At 45.2% G+C, this 19,625-nt stretch overlaps 1 protein-coding gene across 1 annotated transcript in view; it reads left to right on the top strand.

The window, feature by feature from the left end:
• Nucleotides 1-2,696: 2,696 nt before the first annotated feature.
• Nucleotides 2,697-19,625, top strand: part of LOC311123324 (receptor-type tyrosine-protein phosphatase F-like) — a gene marked incomplete at both ends in the record, with an annotated part of 42,490 nt that continues 25,561 nt past the window's right edge. The window contains 7 exons of the mRNA XM_084197590.1: nucleotides 2,697-2,711; nucleotides 4,300-4,541; nucleotides 5,512-5,705; nucleotides 5,903-6,036; nucleotides 6,861-7,005; nucleotides 9,526-9,837; nucleotides 19,148-19,341. Of these exons, the coding sequence (XP_084053716.1) occupies nucleotides 2,697-2,711; nucleotides 4,300-4,541; nucleotides 5,512-5,705; nucleotides 5,903-6,036; nucleotides 6,861-7,005; nucleotides 9,526-9,837; nucleotides 19,148-19,341 (1,236 nt within the window). The remainder of the gene's footprint in view (nucleotides 2,712-4,299; nucleotides 4,542-5,511; nucleotides 5,706-5,902; nucleotides 6,037-6,860; nucleotides 7,006-9,525; nucleotides 9,838-19,147; nucleotides 19,342-19,625) is intronic.

Consider the following 19,625-nt stretch of genomic DNA (forward strand, 5'->3'; position numbering starts at 1 on the left):
CCTCGTTGTCCAGTATCCTGAGTTTCCACCCGTCGCTAACACACCCCCTCTTAACAGAGGGGTAGTGTGCTAGTATAGCACTGTGCCATGCCAGGGGATGGTCTGTGTGGAAGATAAGGTTGCTTATGTTCCCATTTTTATACAAATCAGCAAAAAGTGTCTCGTGCTTCCCCAAAAGAAGTTCAATTTGTACTCTTTTCGTGTCTTGTCGTTTTTTACATTCAGAGGGTACTGTATTTTAATGACCTCTGAACAGTGGGGGGGTGCTTCTAAGGCCTCTTCTAAGGCCTCTAGTTGGGGTAGACTGTACGACTCTCCTGCCATTGTTGGGCTCAAGGGCTTTGACACCTCTCACTTCACACGTCAGTGCTAATTGAAATTGTATCTCTTTGTAGCAAGCTTAAGCTTGGTAGCCTTAGAATTCAGTCCTTATAATAAAATATATCATTGTAATGAATTTTTCTTCTTGGTTTTTGAAAGTGAAAAATAGCTTCATACTAAACATTACTCACTCAGTTCCAGGTTAGATGGTGTTTTCAGGTTTCTGTTTGTTTTCCAGAGCATTTGCTGTATAGTTTGAGAATAGTAATCCTTGGTAGTAGAAAGCTTTCCAGGTAATTCCGTCCAAAATCAGGTTGTAGGTTTGGAGTTTTGGTTTGGAATAAAGGTTATGTTGTGGAGGGTAGCATCCTGTATATGTCCCTGCCAAAAAATCCTACTTTATCTAAATATTTTTGTTAAAAAATGCAGGAGCAATGTCTTTGAGCTCTCTCTCTCTCTCTCTCTCTCTCTCTCTCTCTTCTCTCTCTCTCTCTCTCTCTCTCTCTCTCTCTCTCTCTCTCTCTCTCTCTCTCTCTCTCTCTCTTCTCTCTCTCTCTCTCTCTCTCTCTCTCTCTCTCTCTCTCTCTCTCTCTCTCTCTCTCTCTCTATGTGATTAGCATGACTGTTGTAAGTAACAGCAAACTTTCCAGGACATAGACATGTCTTATATGGGCAGAAAGATTAAATTCTTGTTAATCTAACTGCACTGTCCAATTTACAGTCGCTATTACAGTGCTATTGTTTGAGGAAAGTGCACAACAACAAAAAACATCACGGCAACTGGTTTGATACATTCACCTCTGAAGGTAAATAATGTACTTACATTCAGTAATCTTGCTCTGATATGTCATCCTGAGGGTCCCAAAGATAAAATGTAGCATAGTTTTATTTGATAAAATCCATGTTTATATTAAAATGTAGGAACTGGGTTCTACAGTTTGAACCCTTGCTGTCCACACCCACCCCGCCCGGCCATCTAGATGTGTAAGTTAGTGTATAAGCGAATGATCCATCATGTATGACATTCCTGGGAGTGTGTAAACTTACATTTTGTATTACCATATCATTTTTGTATGTTCTCTATAGTTATGTACTTGAAAATGTATCAATTGACCAATTCTGCACATTTAGCAGACTTGATACAAAATAGCCCAGTATTGCAATGCTTCACAGGATCAATCTGAAACTTTGCACACACACACTGCTAAATTGCGCCTAAACTGCAATATTATATTGTGGCCTTTCTCTTGCATTTCAAAGATGATTAAAAAAATTAATAAACGCATGTTTAAGAAGAAGAAGAAGAAGACGGGAGGAGGAGGAGGACAGGAGGAGGAGGACTGGCCTCTGCTCTCCTCTCTGCCCAGGGTCCTGCTACAGTATCTATCTGCTGAATATTCCTGTACAGGGTCCTCCAGCAGCCCAGAGCTCCTGTCTGACTTTCATTCTCCTGCACTGGAGTTTACTCAGCCTGTCCCTCAGAGAGAGCTTGGGCTCAGTCCTGTTTGACAACAGGACAAGTACTTGACTCCACATCCCAGAGTGTACAACAGTACAGTAGTAGTTTCAGTGTAGCAAAGCCACTGATATGGGCATGGATGTCATTAGCATAAGATACAGGCCATTGCCGAGTGATGGAAGAAAGTTCTAAGCAGTATTTTTGCCCATATTACTATAATATATATGAGTCTGTGTAGATACTGCATGTCTGTATCTATGTGTGTGTATATACAGTATTTGTGTGTACAGTATATGTGTGTGCGTGTGTGTGTGAATGTACTGTACGTGTGTGTGAGTGTACTGTACATGTGTGTGTGTGCGTGAGTGCGCATCTGTCTCTGTTCCTTACATGTTTATCGCTGCTCTCCTGCTCTTGCTCCTTCAGGGCAGCCAGTATGAAGGCCAGGTACTGCTGGTGTCTGGGTAGGGGCCGGTTGTAGAAGCCATTGTACCTCTTCTCATCTCCTAGGGTGAATGTGGCAGGCAGCAAGTCCAGCTTGGCAGCGATGTACGGCCGGGTTGGCTCAACCTGGCGCCGCTGCCGAAGGACAGGACGTTCGCCTGAATCCAACAGCTGAGCGTTAGGGAAGAGATGATAAAGATCAGGGGTTAGAGGTCAGGGAGTTATTAGGAATGGTGTAGTGAGATGTCCCTAATCACTGACACAGGGTCAGGTATTTTCATGGAGTTCTCTACAGGGTTACACTCTGATGGAAATCTTGACGGAATCCTTATTAATTTTGATGGGAATCTGTATTTCTTTGTTAATTGGTGTGCAATTCAGTCCATGACTGTGAGCTACCAATAAATGTTCCTGCTGTTACGACTCACCTCATCTAGGTCCATCTCGTCAGGGTTCTCCCATCCCCATGACGATGACTGAGATACTGGCACCACCACAATGTAGTACCACCTAGAAACCAAACATTGTGTAAATTCAAACAGAAATCCGGAAAAAAAAACACAATAAACAGCTTTTTGGTTTTGGGCATATCGGTTTGGTTCCCATTGGCAAGCACAGATCCACCCATGGGGTAAAATTGCATTCTCTGCCCTGCTACCAGAGCAGACGTTTTATATTTACCTTTATTTAATCAGGGAGTCATCATTGAGACCAGTGATGGGAGCCCTGCATATACGATTTCATAAAACATCTAATACAATATAACACAAATAAAATACAGCACAACATACAGTACCAGTCAAAAGTGTGGACACACCCAATCATTCAATGGTGTTTCTTTATTTTGGCACTGGTTGGCTGCTTTTCCTTCACTCTGCCGACTCATCCCAAACAATCTCAATTGGGTTGAGGTCGGGGCATTGTGGAGGCCAGCTCATCTAATGCAGCACTCCATCACTCTCCTTCTTGGTAAAATAGCCCTTACAGAGCCTGGAGGTGTGTTGGGTCATTGTCCTGTTGAAAAACAAATGATAGTCCCACTAAGCCCAAACCAGATGGGATGGCGTATCGCTGCAGAAGTGATAAGTGTGCCTTGAATTCTAAATAAATCACAGACAGTGTCACCAGCAAAGCAACACCACACCATAACACCTCCTCCTCCATGCTTTACGGTGGGAACTACACATGCAGAGATCATCCGTTCACAAAGACAAAGCGGTTGGAACCAAAAATCTCCAATTTGGACTCCAGACCAAAGGGCAGATTTCCACCGGTCTAATGTCCATTGCTCGTGTTTCTTGGCCCAAGCAGGTCTCTTCTTCTTATTGGTGTCCTTTAGTAGTGATTTCTTTGGAGCAATTTGACCAAGAAGGCCTGATTCACACAGTCCCCTCTGAACAGTTGATGTTGAGATGTGTCTGTGACTTGAACTCTGTGAAGCATTTATTTGATTGGAATGGTAACTTCCATTCCTGTGGCGGTCCTCATGAGAGCCAGTTTCATCATAGCGCTTGTTTTTGCGACTGCACTTGAAGAAACTTTCAAAGTTCTTGAATTGTTCCTTATTGACTGACCTTCATGTCTTAAAGTAATGATGGACTGTCGTTTCTCTTTGCTTATTTGAGCTGTTCTTGCAATAATGTGTACTTGGTCTTTTACCAAATAGGGCTAACTTCTGTATACCCCCCCTACCTTGTCACAACACAACTGATTGGCTCAAACGCATTAAGAAGGAAATAAATTCCACTAATTAACTTCTAAGAAGGCACACCTGTTAATTGAAATGCATTCCAGATGACTACCTCATGAAGCTGGTTGAGAGAATGCCAAGAGTGTGCAATGCTGTCAGCAAAGCAAAGGGTGGCTATTTGAAGAATCTCAAATATAAAATATATTTTGATTTGTTTAACACTTTTTTGGTTACTACAGGATTCCATATGTGTTATTTCATAGTTTTGATGTCTTCACTATTATTCTACAATGTAAAAATAAAGAAAAACCCTTGAATGAGTAAGTGTTCTAAAACTTTTGACCGGTAGTATAAGTGTCTGCTAAATTACCATATTATATTATAGGTGGACAGAGTGACCACAACACGTTACAGCATCGGAGGGCTCAGCCCCTACTCTGAGTATAAGTTCTGTGTGATGGCGGTGAACAACATTGGGCGCGGGCCGCCTACTGACCCCGTAGAGACCCGTACGGGGGAACAGGCTCCATCCTCGCCCCCTCTGGCCGTCCAGGTCCGCATGCTGTCTGCTTCCACCATGCTGGTCCAATGGGAACCACCTGAGGAACCTAACGGACAGATCAGAGGGTAAGATGTTGGTTAAATCCTAAATGGCACCCTATACCCTTTATAGTGCACTACTTTTGACCAAGGCACATAGGGCTCTGGTCAAAAGTAGTGTGCTATATAGGGAATAGGGTGACATTTGGGACACAGCCATCATAGATGTATGTCTTATGCAGGCTTAATGAAGCCTTCGAAAACATTTTTCAAGGCTACATACAGTGGGTAGAACAAGTATTTGATACACTGCCTATTTTGCAGGTTTTCCTACTTACAAAGCATGTAGAGGACCGAGGTTGATTGACCGTCATCTTGAACTTCTTCCATTTTCTAATAATTGCGCCAACAGTTGTTGCCTTCTCACCAAGCTGCTTGCCTATTGTCCTGTAGCCCATCCCAGCCTTGTGCAGGTCTACAATTTTACCTGATGTCCTTACACAGCTCTCTGGTCTTGGCCATTGTGGAAAGGTTGGAGTCTGTTGGATTGAGTGTGTGGACAGGTGTCTTTTATACAGGTAACGAGTTCAAACAGGTGCAGTTAATACAGGTAATGAGTGGAGAACAGGAGGGCTTCTTAAAGAAAAACGAACAGATCTGTGAGAGCCGGAATTCTTACTGGTTGGTAGGTGATCAAATACTTATGTCATGCAATAAAATGCAAATGAATTACTTAAAAATCATACAATGTGATTTTCTGGATTTTTGTTTTAGATTCCATCTCTCACAGTTGAAGTGTACCTATGATAAAAATTACAGATTTGTAAGTAGGAAAACCTGCAAAATCGGCAGTGGATCAAATACTTGTTCTCCCCACTGTAGATGCAACACAAGTCATATATAAGCAAAAGTCATAATATATATGGTTAATATAACATGTTTTTTTTCAAACTAGATAAGATATAGACCAATAAAACAGACGCAAAAGTACTCTAAAAATACTGATACTACTGAGAAATATTTTGAGGTTTTGACCTCTTTCTAACCCCATCCACAGGTACCGGGTGTACTACAGCTGGGACCTTGGCGCCCCTCTGAGTGTGTGGCAGAAACACAATACTGACGACAGCAGATTGACCACCATCTCAGGGCTGACCACTGACATCACCTACAGCCTCAGGGTGCTGGGGTTCACCTCTGTAGGGGACGGACCGCCTTCTGATGTACTGCAGGTCAAAACACAGCAGGGAGGTGAGCAGAGAGAGATGGATGTTGTGTGTGAGGGTTTGTGTTCGCATAGCTTGTATTATGACTACCATGAATAGTGTAGATTTACCCTAAACGTTGATTGTCTTGTTGGTGATGATATTGTGCTTTTTGTTGTTGTTTTTTAGCTCTGTGAACAACTCTCACCTTTGCCCCTCTGCCCCCTCAATGTCTATGTCCAGTCCCTGCCCAGCCCTCTAGCTTCGAGGCGGAGGCGGAGTTGGACACCCGTATCATGCTGACCTGGCTGTGGCCGGTCCAGGACTCCATCACTATGTATGAACTACAATACTGGGAGGACAACTCTGACAACAAGGTAGGAACGACCCAGCAGAACCCAGGAGCATTTACTCATATCAATGTCTCTCTCACTGCCTCTCTCTCCTTCTCTCTCTCTCCCTCTCTCTGGATCTCTCTTGATATCGCTATCGATTTTGAGCTCACGCTATGCACGCACGAAAACACACCATTTCACTATTCCAGGCATGAGGCTACTCTGCAGACTGATAACTGTTTCTCCCACCAAGGGATGTTTTTTTACGATCAATTTCTCTGAATGGTTACGTGTCAGGGCTGAAGCACGGCAGTTGTAGAAAGATGTCTTCCTCCTCTCCTCCGTGGATGGAGGTAATAAAGGAGTTGCCATATCAACAGCCAGAACAATTATCCTGTGTTTGTCTGTTTCTCAATGTCAATCATCAGCTGTAATAGCGCCTGTTTGCTTGTATCCTCTGGCTGAGAGAGCAATTAGCTACCAATCGATAGGCAATGAAAGCAATTCAACCTCTCCACAAATGTGGGCCATTTGAAGTAGTTTTTCTCTGAATGTTCACAATCAACACTGCATACACATACTGAAGCAGACCTAGCTAGATTCTCAGAGTCATTTGAGTGTTATTTTAGGTGTTTTCACATTGTCTCAGACATTGGTTTATATTACAAATAAGCAACTACAGTTTGGTTTATGATCCAATACACCAACCTGCACAGATTAAAATAAAACAAGCCATTGAGGCCGAATCCTAACTTGAGATCAACTCAATTAAACTAAAACACGTTAATCTTGCACTTATGTCAATGGGAGAGTTCGAATACTTGTGTATTAGAATGAATCAACAAATATGTTCTCTCCTCTCTCAGATCCACGTGACCTTTAACCCTGTGGGGTCATACGCCGTGGAGGGTCTGAAGCCCAACACCCTGTACCGCTTCTCCCTGGCAGCCCGCTCAGAGTTCGGCCTGGGGGTCTACACTCAGCCCATAGAGGCCCGCACCGCCCAGTCCAGTGAGTACACACTCCTCCCTTTCTCTCGCTCTCTCTCTCTCTTTATCCTTAGCTTTAGCGCCGCATCATCCACTAACCCAGGAGAATCACCTGCACCGACCTCAAGTCTCAATTGACCAGCAGCTGTTTCAAATTATACAATGGGTGGGTCTAATCCTGAACGCTGATCGGTTAAAACCGCATTCTATTCCACAAGTTACCACCGGCTAAATCTATGATGTTAAAATGCCTATTTACTCTGTTCCATCTGACTGCTCAATCCACTGTCTCGTCAGCCCAGCCAGAAAATGTATAATCTTGATCTCCACTATAAAAAAGCATCTAGACGTTATCTCACATTTCTTTTAGACTAACATTGAGTTTTCAAAAGCGGAGATTTGTTTAAACATTGCTGTCTACGACATTTGCAACATTGTTTCAATATTCAAATTCAATCTCCAGCTGTCGCATAGTAATGAACGTGTCGGGAGTCTGGATGAGACAGACAGGCAGGCAGCTTTTCTCAGCCAGTCGAAATCATGAATCAGCATCATTTTTATGGATATACAGTATACAAAGAAATATCAATAGAAAACAGGTCAAACGAAACGAAGTGCAGCTAGTTTGCCATCTTTCCAGCTTCAGTTTGAAGTGATTGTATTAGCTGTGTTCTCAGGCATAATCCCTTAACTAAACAGCCATGATCCCCCACTCCTCTGTCCTCTCCTTCCACCTCCTCATCCCCCACCTCCTCATCCAAGAATTTAACTTGCTGACCTGAAATTCCCCCTCCTTTCTCAAGCCTTTAATTCGCTCACTCGTAGCTCAGTGTCATCTGCCACACTGTTCCTCCTGTCTCTCTCTGTGTGTGAGAGAGAGAGAGAGAGAGAGAGAGAGAGAGAGAGAGAGAGAGAGAGAGAGAGAGAGAGAGAGAGAGGAGAGAGAGAGAGAGAGAGAGAGAGAGAGAGAGAGAGAGAGAGAGAGAGAGAGAGAGAGAGAGAGAGAGAGAGAGAGAGAGAGAGAGAGAGAGAGAGAGAGAGAGAGAGAGAGAGAGAGAGAGAGAGAGAGAGAGAGAGAGAGAGAGAGAGAGAGAGAGAGAGAGAGAGAGAGAGAGAGAGAGAGAGAGAGAGAGAGAGAGAGAGAGACTCATGGGATGAGCCTGATCTTCCCAGCCCACTCAGCACCCGACGGTCCTATATTTATTTGGGGAGGTGTTTCATGTCACACAAAGCTTTGAGGATGCAGTTTTTCGGGTCCCAAGATGATTTGTAAAGGAATAAATATTATACTTACTGTTTTCGTTCATTGCTCTGGTTGTTAAAAGAAGGGACACAAACAGGCATGCTAAATAAAAAATATATAAACTCCAAATGCCTGCTTCCCATTCCAAAACCCCCCTGGCATCTAATTTCTCCCCCCTCCTTTCTTCCTTTGATGAACTGTGACTCATCGTTTCTTATACATTTGTTATCAGTCTGAGTATTGTAGGTGCATGTTATAGTAAGAATGCTTTTGTTGTGTTTGTCGTTTGGTATTTAATTTGTATTCTCTTTTATTGTGATTCCCAGTCAGTTAATGTGTTGTTATTATTCGTTTTGCTTCTAGACTGTGGCGAGTTGGTCAAGAGATCTTCCGCTAGAGATAGAAAGAAAACATACTTCACTGAACTGGAGAGATCTGGGTAGCACTTTAAATTACAGCTCGGTAATAATGGGGTAATAACGTGGTAATAACTATTAATTACTAGGTAACTACCATTAGTTACCAGTAGTTAGTAGTAGTAGTTATCTATTTACATTTACATTTTAGTCATTTAGCAGACGCTCTTATCCAGAGCGACTTACAGTTAGTGAGTTACTGTTGCAGTTACCCCCCAATCCCATTTTATCATCCAAACTAAGCCCATAGGGGACTCTCATTCCTACGCCAAGAGAGGCAGTGCCACAGATTTTGTGCCATGTCGATTCAAGAGCTGTACTGGCCAGAACACGTTTTTATATATGGCAGTGTTAGAGTGGAACAAACTGCTGGTTGAGATAAAAAAAATGTATGCCAGTCTTAGGTTAAAACACTACTGCAAGGCTTGGTTAATGTTGAGATAGCCTCCTAGCCACGTGTAAAACCACTCTGCCCTAGTGGATTTGTTGGATGTGTATATTGCTTTTTTTTTGTATATATGTAAATATGTGGACATTGTATATGATTGAAGGTATGGCACAGAGTGCCCATGTTACTTGTTTTGCCCTGCAGCCACTTGCCTACCAAGAGGATCACAATGGAAACAAGTCTTTTTTTTATTACTTTTTGTGTATATCATCCTCTGCAATTTTGGTTGCCTGTTGTGGCTGTTGTGGCTACATACAGTATTTACATATAAAAACAGACATGCTAGTTTTTATCTGATTTGATAAAACCAATCTCCCAGTCCAGAGTATGCACCCACCTCCCTATCCTTGATTAGGTTGTGTTATATTTTAGTTGGTTTATTATTTTTGCTTGATCCCCATCCCCTGCTCGCTTGTCCTACCCCCTCCTCTACAGCTCCCTCCGCCCCCCCTCAGGAGGTCCACCTGTCCAGTCTAAGCTCCACCTCCCTCAAGGTGAGTTGGGTGGCCCCGCCTGCTGCATCCCGCCATGGTGCCATCGTGGCGTACACGGTCAGCTACCAGGCCACGGGCAGCACCAACGAGGACCCGGAGCGTCACGAGGTGTCAGGCATCGGAGCGGACGCCTCTAGTTATGTGCTGGAGGGCCTGGAGAAGTGGACTGAGTACCAGGTGTGGGTTAGCGCTCACACTGATGTAGGCCCTGGCCCAGAGAGCACTCCGGTCAGGATCAAAACAAAAGAGGATGGTAGGTTGGGTTCTGGTTCTGCTTCTGGTTGCGGTTTTAACCCTATCGTCCCTGGGTGAAGCTGACTGCTCTGACTTCTCCGACTGACTTCTCCCGTCCGTCTCTTCGACTCTGTTGCCATTCTCTTCCCCTCTGTATTTTTCCCTTGTCTTTAACAGTTCTACTGCTTTCTACTTGTCTCTACGGGTTTTATTAGTCTCTAGTGGTTTCTACTGGTCTCTGCAAATCTCTATTGGTTTATATTTGTCTCTACTGGTTTCTACTGATCTCTAATATTCTCCACTGTTCTCTACTGGTTCCTACTTGTCTCTGCTGGTATCTTCTGATTCCCACTTATCTCTATTGGTTTCTACTTGTCTCTACTGGTTTCTACTGGTTTCTATGGAACTTAACTAACTTCTGCTCTACAGCTCTTCTCTCTGTACGCTGTCCTGGTCTCATTGTTGAAATATATAGTGTTGATCCCTCTATCTTTCCTTTCCTCTTTTCCTCTCTCTCTTTTTCTCCCTCTTTCTTTGGTTTGACTTTGTCTCCTCTGTGACTTTTAGACTGCTATCCATCCAGGGTTAAGGCTCATCACCCTCAATGCCCCCTCTTTTCATTACTTACTCCCTTCATTATTTCTGTCCTTTCTAGCTTCATTATAATTTAATTTTTCTCTCTTCTTCCTCCTGTGGTTCCGTCCTCATGCAGAGTTCACGTCTGGCTCCCTCTGAGCCCAGAGAACTGGAACACAACTCACTCAGTCACTCCTTTTTCCACTTCCCTCTCTTTTCTCACTTCTCTTTTTTTTGTTCATGGTGAGATTGTTCTGATTTTTCGTTATTTAGCCCCCGAAAAGGCTCACCAGGAAGCACACAATGTCATGACTCGTGTTTTGTCCTTAATTTTATTTTAAATTAAATGACCACAGGTCATAAACCTGAAATACAACAAACAAATAATGACAATATATTATTCAAATATATAATGTAAATATATTATTCAAATAATATAATATAATAATAATGTAAATAATGAAAATCAAATAAGCCTGCAACACCATCAAAAAATTTGGCAAATCTGTCTTAAAACAACATTGACTACATCACCCAGAATGCCTAGCGCCCGAGGAGCATGCGCACAGTGACTCTGCTGTCACTGGTTGCTATGGACGCTGTCACAGGACATGGAACCCATGCCTCGTCCAAACGCAACATAACGCTCACTCCACCATGGATCACAGAACCAAACCACCGCTATCACCACCGCCACCAGAAACCAGAAGAGTGCTCCGAACAATCAGCACAACGCAAATGGCGGATAATGATAGCCTAATGCTATACAGCATCTGGGTCGCTGAGCTACCGCACCCAGCGAGCTACAAGTTACTCTCGGCCAACTAACACCGACACAGTGAGGTAAACGTTCAGTGCTCAAACATATAAGTGATTTAAACATTAATGCTAGACTGTGAGTAGTTCGTAGTTACATACCAACGGGCTGTGTGCTCCTGATGATTGTCTGCGGTGAAATGATTACCAGCTGCCATAATTTAAGTCTCTAGTGAAGCTGCGCATGCGCACATAACGTAACATATATGAGCATCTAAGAAACTTAAAGAAATCACTCGTTCCCCATTTAATTGAACACATCAGACCCATTTGCTTCTCTTTTATCTATTTATATATGTATTTTATTTTTATTAAATTTTTTCCTGAGTGAACTAGAAGTCTCAACACCTCCCACTTGGCCGACTGATCGAAGATCCAAGGAGGGCACAGTCTCTTGAGTCTCTCAGTGAGAATTTCAAACTAAAGTCCAGTCTTTGTAGGCATTTACAAACAAACATGTATTAACTAAGGAGGTAGGCTCCACCACCTTTCCTCCTACTGAGTGTAGGTTTGCCCTTGAAGCACTCAGTTGCCTCCCAGGGTTACCCGCTAGCTAAGCAAAGAACACAGAGCCACAGTCTTTGGGTACCCCATGGCGAGGACTTATCTTACCTCCTCTTGGTCTTCAGCAGGAATCAAGATCACCAACCTCCGCAAATCCCTGCGAATGACGATTGTCGTGTGCATGGTAGAGTCCTTTCTCCGGGCCCTGGGAACCATGGGAGCAGGAAGACCCATGCAGGTTGACAACCCCCTTCTCGTCTGGATATGTTGTAGCAACCCGGCCGAGCCGGAACTGCCCCCTTAGAGCGTTCTGTTCCGCAATCCAGACTACGTCTCCAACCTTGATACTTCTCTCTGCTCGGTGCCACTTGTGTCGTATGAACAAGTTTGGTCCTGCCAGTTCACTCCATTTCTTCCAGAACCTGTCGAGTCCAGCCTGGACAGCCCTCAGTCAGCGCCAAGAGCGAGTTTCCATGTCGATTCCGTGTATGTCTCCTCCCTGTCCGGTGCACCCCAGGATAAGGGAGTTGGGGGTCAAGTACTCCACTGAGTCCTCTTGTTCCTGTGCCCTGGCGTCGATGGGTCGCTCATTAGTCAAGTTGGCTGCAGAGTAGAGAAGGGTCTGGAACTCCCCCCAGGTGTAGCAGCCAGTTGTTCTGCCAAGACTGTTAAGAGCTCTTTTAAGGAGCTTGACAGCTGCCTCTGCTGCTCCATTCCTGTGTGGTGAGTCTGCAGGATGAAAGTCCCATTGCCACTCTGTGCTATTTCTGGCAGCCTTGTCTTCAACGGATGCCTTCTGCAAACAGGCCAGGTGCTTGTGTAGCTCTCTCAGAGCAGGCCTGGTGCCCAATAAGTTTGTGCCTCTGTCTGACCATAGCTTTTTGGGATGCCCCCTCAGAGCAGTGAACCGGGAGTAGGCCTGAAGAAAGCTCTCAGAAGACTGGTCGTCGACGAGATCAGCATGGACGGCTCTGGAAGTCATGCAGCAATACACGACTCCCCAGACCTTTTTCTTGGTTCTTTTCTTAACAGCGTCCCTCACTTCAAAGGGTCCAAAGAGGTCTAGTGTAGTATACTCGAATGGGTTCGCTCTACTGGTACGTTCCTGAGGAAGAGAGCTCATCACTTGCTGGCACAGCCGGGCTCTTTGCTTCTTGCAAGTGATGCACCTGTTGACCACCTTCTTCACTGTCCTCCGACCTTGCACAACCCAGGCCTTTCTTTTAGTGTGCAGTAGTGTGGCGGTTTAAGGTCGTATCCTGAAAGTTCACGCCGTCTTGGGCCGCAAGGGCTAGGTCTTGGAAAGCCGCCGTTCTCTCTCCCACAGATAGCCTGGGGCCCCTCACCTCCCACTTTGCTGAGCTCGAGGCTTGGTAGCTTGTCCTCAGCCAGGATTCTGCAGCTCTTCGAACCCAGGCGATTGTTCCACACAATTTAGACAAGCTACTGAATCGTTCGGGCCCAACAAGGCGCACTAGAGCTACACCCCAGGGCTTCCTCTTTGGCCTCTCTACTGCTGGAGTTGGACCTTGGTCTTTCATCTGCGGTCGCGTTGCGGAGTCTTGCAAGTCTGCCCCAACATCAGTATTGCTGGGGCCTGAGAATTTTTCTGCCTGAGACCTGGTGACTACAGCTGAGAATGCTCTTCTCTGCAACCTTTTAACGTCATCAGCCACGCTGGTCACTATCTCACTGGCCGTCTTCACAGGCCACTCAGCCTCAGGCCAACTCAGGAACTCTGGGCCTTGTTGCCACTCTGACCCTTCATCGAGTTCCTCAGGAGTTGCTCCCCTTGTGATGATGTCTGCTATGTTCAGGTTGCCCTCAATCCACCTCCAGTCTTCCACTGGTCCAGCCTTCTGGATCTCTCCGATGTGGTTAGCGAAGAAAGTTTGGTAGCCATAGCTATCCTTGTGAATTGCTCCCAGGATTGTTTGGCTATCCACGAAGTGGACCCAGCGTGCGACCTTGATGCGGCAGTGCTTTACAAGGTATTTTCTCAGATGGATCGAAAAGACAGCACCACATACCTCTGCCTTAATCACGTCTCCTTTCTGGTTGAGAGGGGTAAGCTTTTGACTCAAACAGCCTCACTACGACCCCATTCTGCATCTCCCAACGGAGGTAGAGCACCACGCCGTAGGAAGCCTCACTCCCATCTGAAACCGTGACTCCCATTGGATGGCCTATGGCTCCAGTTGGTGTGAGGCTTCTTTTGAACCTGATCTGGGCAAGGCTCACATATTCTTAGAGGAGTCTTATGGAAGCCTCCCGTAGTTTTGGTGAGAGTGGGTCATCCCAAGTGTCCTTAACTGGACTGATTATACTCGCTTCTTGGTAAGCTTCTCTCACAAGCATCACCCCTTTCTTCTTTGCTGGTGTGGCAAGACCAATGGGGTTGTAGAATCCAGCGATCTAACTTAGCAGCATCCGACGGGTCAATGGGTTTGGAGTTTTACCTCTGACTTCCTCTTCGCGCAAATCGACTCCTGTCCTCATCTTTCCTCTCTTCTTTGAGACATTTACGGAGGTCATCACACAAAGTTTGTCAGTCTCTGGTTCATAGCCTACTCCAAGTGCTTTGCTTTCTTCGTCCCGCATCTGGTTGGGTAACACCAGCGTTTTGGGCACACTCCGAGTTGTCTTACTGATACTGGCATCAGTTGTGGTTGCGGACCTCCCACTTTGGCCTGATAAGACCCATGGCTTAAGGGAGAAGCCTCCAGCCTTTAAGATCTTTTCCACTCCTTTGGTGATTTTCTCCAGTATCTGCAAGTCATTGTGGGTCGTCAAGATGTCATCCACATAACTATCTTCTACCACAACTCTGCGCTCCTCAACCATGGCTGCAAACTGGGGCAGGTTGGCGGTTTCTCTCATTGCCACCTGGGCGATACAACCAGCACGTTAATCGCCAATGTTGACCCTGACGACAGCAAAGACTTCAATCACCTCCTCAGGATTGTCTCACAAGAGGAATCGATGGAGGTGTACTTCTTTGTCTTCTAGCCAGACAGAATTGTAAAAAAAATTCACATCGCCCAGGGCGGCGTACAACCCAGTCCTGAATCTCAGAAGCACGCCCCTTATCTGATTTAGGACGTCAGGACCCTTGTACAGTAGGTCATTTAAACTTATTCCCATGAATTCTTGGCTACTGTTCCAGACAATTCTTACAGGGGTAGTGGTTGAGTGAGGATTAGGAGCAACTAAATGACTGATATACCACTTAGGTCCCTTCCAGCTCTCGATTTCCTCTTGGGTGACTTTAACGGCAGCCCCTCTTGAGACCATATCGTGGATTTGCTCTCTGTACGCAGCCTTCCATTCCGGCTCCCTCTCCAGTCGTTTCTCAGTGTTTAAAAAGGTCGCTTCCACTGCAAGTCGATTATCAGGCAGCGCTGCGGGGTCTCCTTTCCACGGGTAAGCTGCGTCCCATTGAGGGGATTCACTGTGCTTGTCAGCTTGCACGTAGGTGAGACATTCCTTTATTTTCTCCAAGTCTCTTTCCTCTCCTAGGGTCATTTCCTTGCCTCCAGGGGGGCACCTACCGCATCTGCAGCCACCACACTGAGGATCACAGGCGGCGCCAATACTGTCCCACTTGAACCATTCAAAAACGTATTAGTTTTTTGATTTTTAATATTTTTTTGATTTTTTGATTTTTTTCTTTTTTTTCTTTGGGGGGAATGGATCAGCTTAATATTGCAGATAGATTGTATCTTCTATCAATGTAATTGTCTGCATCACTTCCAATCCCCCATGTTAATTATTTTTTTATATATATATTTTTATATATATACTCCCCTTTATTACTTTAAAAAAAAAAACGTATTTGTTGGTAGTTGCAGTGTTTCGGAGGATTGCGTCTTCTTCTTCCACCGAAACTCCACTGGGTCCTTCCGTCTTCACGAGAATCTCTTTGTACGCCCTTGAAGCTGTTCTCATTGACCTAGCAAAATGTGTTTCAGACCTGTGCACTGCTAGGTCTATCACTTCAAAGAGGTCAGGATGCGTTCCACCAACAGTCTTCCCAAGGGGGCCATCCCAGAGGACGAGGTCTCCAACTACACTGACTGGCTGTGGGACCAGGCGACCCTCCCTGTGGCTAATCAACAGGTCGATCTTTTCGGGCCGGACCAAGTCCTTGAGTGGAAAATTTGGAAAGAACTTCTGCAATTTCTGTGGTGTGACAGCTTGGTTCACCTTCGCAACATCTTCCAAGCCGTAACAAAGGAGTTTGTGCTCTGCTACTATACCTTTGGGAGTTTTTACTCTCTGCCTCAGGGTATACTTCTTGGTAGTAATGGTTTTCTCCATCCCTCCAACACCTTGGACAATCAACTTAATGTTCTCACCATTTAGCTTGAGACGCTCTGCTGCTTTATTAGAGATATAATTAGTATCTGAAGCGAGATCAATCAACGTACCAACTAGCTGGCCAGAGTTTGTCGTCACATCCAACAGCTTCATTATGACAGGGCACTCTTTTGGCTCAAAACCAGTGCTAGCACACACTTTTGTCGTGATCTTATTTGAAAAGGCTTCTTTGAACTCTGCTCGCAGCTCTATAGAAAGTTTGGCAAGGAGCTCCTCCTGTTTGTTGGTTAGTCCAAGCCCCCTTTTCCCCAATTTTGCATCGCTCTGCTCTCCGCTCTTTTCCTCTTTCTTCTTGATCTGTGGCTTTGGACAGAGCAAGTAATTGTGGTCTGAAGAGCCCTCTTTCTGACAGTCATCCTTTGAGCATAGATACTTTGTGTGCAGCCGCCATTGTCACCATGAAGGCGCAAGCACTTAAAGCATGCTCCTGCTCTCCTAAACTGAGCCTTCTTGCCTGTCAGATTGAGCTTCTTGAAGACCTTGCAGGCGAACAGCCTACCTCCGTGCTCGTTGTCTCCACATGTGATGCATGAGCTTGGTTGAGAGCCCTTTAGGGTGTTTCCTGATGTGGCTCTGGTGAATGCCCTCCTTTCTTTTTTCTTTTCGCTTGACCTCTCAGTATTGTCCGCCGGGCTAGGCTGTAGCTGGTCTAGTTCCTCGAGAATGTCCTCCTGCTTTTTCAAGTATTGCAGTAGACAGTCGAAGTGGTTGCGTGGTGAAAACCCGCTTCCAGGGTCATTTTTGTGTGTTAACCACTTTTCTTTCAGGGAGTCAGGAAGCTTACTTTCAATCGACTGCACAACCACTCGGTTCTTTACAGCATCTTCCTCCCCTAAGACTTGTAGGTCACGAAGAGTTCTCTCCACAGCTTGAATCAGTTTGATTGTCTTCCTCGGATGGTTTCCTTTGATGGGGAAAAGTCCTTGCACTTCTTGTGCAATCAGCAGCACTATTTTCAGCTTATTTCCGTACTTGTTGTGCAGGAGCCTGAACACATCATTGGCGAATCCACAGCTGGACAATACGAGGTCCCTCTTGAATTTTTCATCTAGCGTTCCCAAGAGATGGAATTTCCTCACATTTTCCAATCCATGAGTGTCTCCCAGACGTTGCAAGTCCTCCCATTCAGCTTTCCAGCGGTAGTAATCCCTCATATTACCAGCAAACATGGGCAAGCGTGCACGTTCTAGGCTGATCTGGGGCCTGTAGTTGTAAGCCCCAACTGGCTCCTCCTGATTTTCACTTTTCCCAATTTCTCTTCGTCGTCGGATTGAGAACCGCCTTTCCATGCCCACTCATCCCACAGTTTTTCACGCCTTTTCTTCAACTTCCGGATCTGGTCCTTTGACTCTGTTGCCTTGGATCGAGGGATCAAATCTTTCCACTCATCCAATCCTCATTTGAAGTTGTAGACCTCCCGTTCCAGGTTCCTATGAATCAATTCACATTCCCTCCTGGTCATATGGTGGTGATCGGTTGCCTCGGCCTGGTCCAGTGAGGGTGGTAATTTCCGCCTCAACGAACCTTGTCCAGAAGCTGATCAGGATGATTTGTTCAGTTTCATCAAACTTACAGTCACATTCTGCTGTTTTTCCGTCAATGTTTTCCGCCTTCTTTTTGACTTCATCGTCGTCCACTTCTCTCAGGGCCGTGGCATACTCAAACCCTGCATCTCTGACTCTGGAGTGATCCACTTTAAAGTTCCTCCACTCACTTCTCATTTAACTTTCCCCCAGTGCACTAGCTCTGGAGGCGAGGTAATTGGCTCTTCTAGTGAACGCAGTCTGGGCTGCTGACCGCTTCTGTTTTAGCCTCTCCAGCTCCTCCTCTGATGCTGCCATCTTGCCAACTTTTCTAGCGTTTAACTCAAGTTCAAGTGTTTTCCGCCAACTGGGTTTTAAGTAGTCCTTTAACTGTAGACTCTATCCTCTTCTTGGCTTTCACTCATTAATGATTTGCCTAGTAAGTCAGCAGATGAGCAGACAGCTTTATGGGTGGACTGTTAGCTTATCAGTCTCATGACGAATGTTCTAGTCCTTGCATTATCCATGTAAAAGGAGAACCGTGGTTTATGACTGTTCGGATTTTTCGTTATTTAGCCCTCCGAAAAGGCTCACGAGGAAGCACACAATGTCATGACTCGTGTTTTGTCCTTAATTTTATTTTAAATTAAATGACCTCAGGTCATAAACCTGAAATACAACAAACAAATAATGACAATATATTATTCTAATATATAATGTAAATATATTATTCAAATAATATAATATAATAATAATGTAAATAATGAAAATCAAATAAGCCTGCAACACCATCAACAAATGTGGCAAATCTGGTTTAAAACAACATTGACTACATCACCCAGAATGCCTAGCGCCCGAGGAGCATGCGCACAGTGACTCTGCCGTCACTGGTTGCTATGGACGCTGTCACAGGACATGGAACCCATGCCACCACATGCCTCGTCCAAAGGATTTACACACGCACAAACGCAACATAACGCGGCACTCCACCATGGATCACCGAACCAAACCACCACCGCCACCAGAAACCAGAAGAGTGCTCCGAACAATCAGCACAACGCAAATGGCTGATAATGATAGCCTAATGCTATACAACATCTGGGTCGCTGAGCTACCGCACCCAGCGAGCTACAAGTTACTCTCGGCCAACTAACACCGACACAGTGAGGTAAACGTTCAGTGCTCAAACATATAAGTGGTGACTTAAACATTAATTAACACACACACACACACACACACACACACACACACACACACACACACACACACACACACACACACACTCACAAGCTGTCCTAAATAGTTTTCGGGGCCAGACTGGACATGCGCTTTAGATAGCCCACTTCCCAAACACACAGACACGTGGATAAGGTAAAGTTTGTATTTTGTTTAGTTTCGGTTCAGGATATCAGACTGATGCACTACCATGGCTGCCTTCAACAGTTATCATAAGGACCAGACCTCTTGGTATACTGCATTGTCTTGCCTTTCCTCAGCTGTATAAGAATTCCCCTCCCCCCCCCTTCACAGTGCCAGGTGCCGCCCCCAGGAAGCTAGAGGTAGTGGCTGTAAACTCAACGGCCATCAGGGTGACGTGGAAGCCACCCCTCCCAGGGAAGCAGCACGGCCAGATCAGGGGCTACCAGGTCATCTTCTCCAGGCTGGAGAACAGGGAGCCACGCGGTCAACCCAACATCATGGACGTAGCTCTACCTGAGGCTCAGGTACTAGTTTGGATCTTTCTGATTCAGAGGGGTTGGGTTAAATGCGGAAGACACATTTCAGTTGAATGCATTCAGTTGTACAACTGACTAGGTATCCCCCTTTCCCTTTCCCTTTCTGTCTGTTTTTCTCTCTCTCTTTCATCCTCTCTCTTTCATCCTCTCTCTTTCTCTCTCTCTCGATCTCTCTCTCTCTCTTCCTTCCTTTTCAATTTGTTTAATTATGTCTTATCTCTATCTCTCACGATCCCTCTCTCCCCCCTTTTCATTCCCTGACTTTCAGTTTA

Source organism: Coregonus lavaretus (assembly GCF_964263955.1).
Source record: "Coregonus lavaretus genome assembly, contig: HAP1_SCAFFOLD_4864, whole genome shotgun sequence".
Classification (NCBI taxonomy): Eukaryota; Metazoa; Chordata; class Actinopteri; order Salmoniformes; family Salmonidae; genus Coregonus; species Coregonus lavaretus.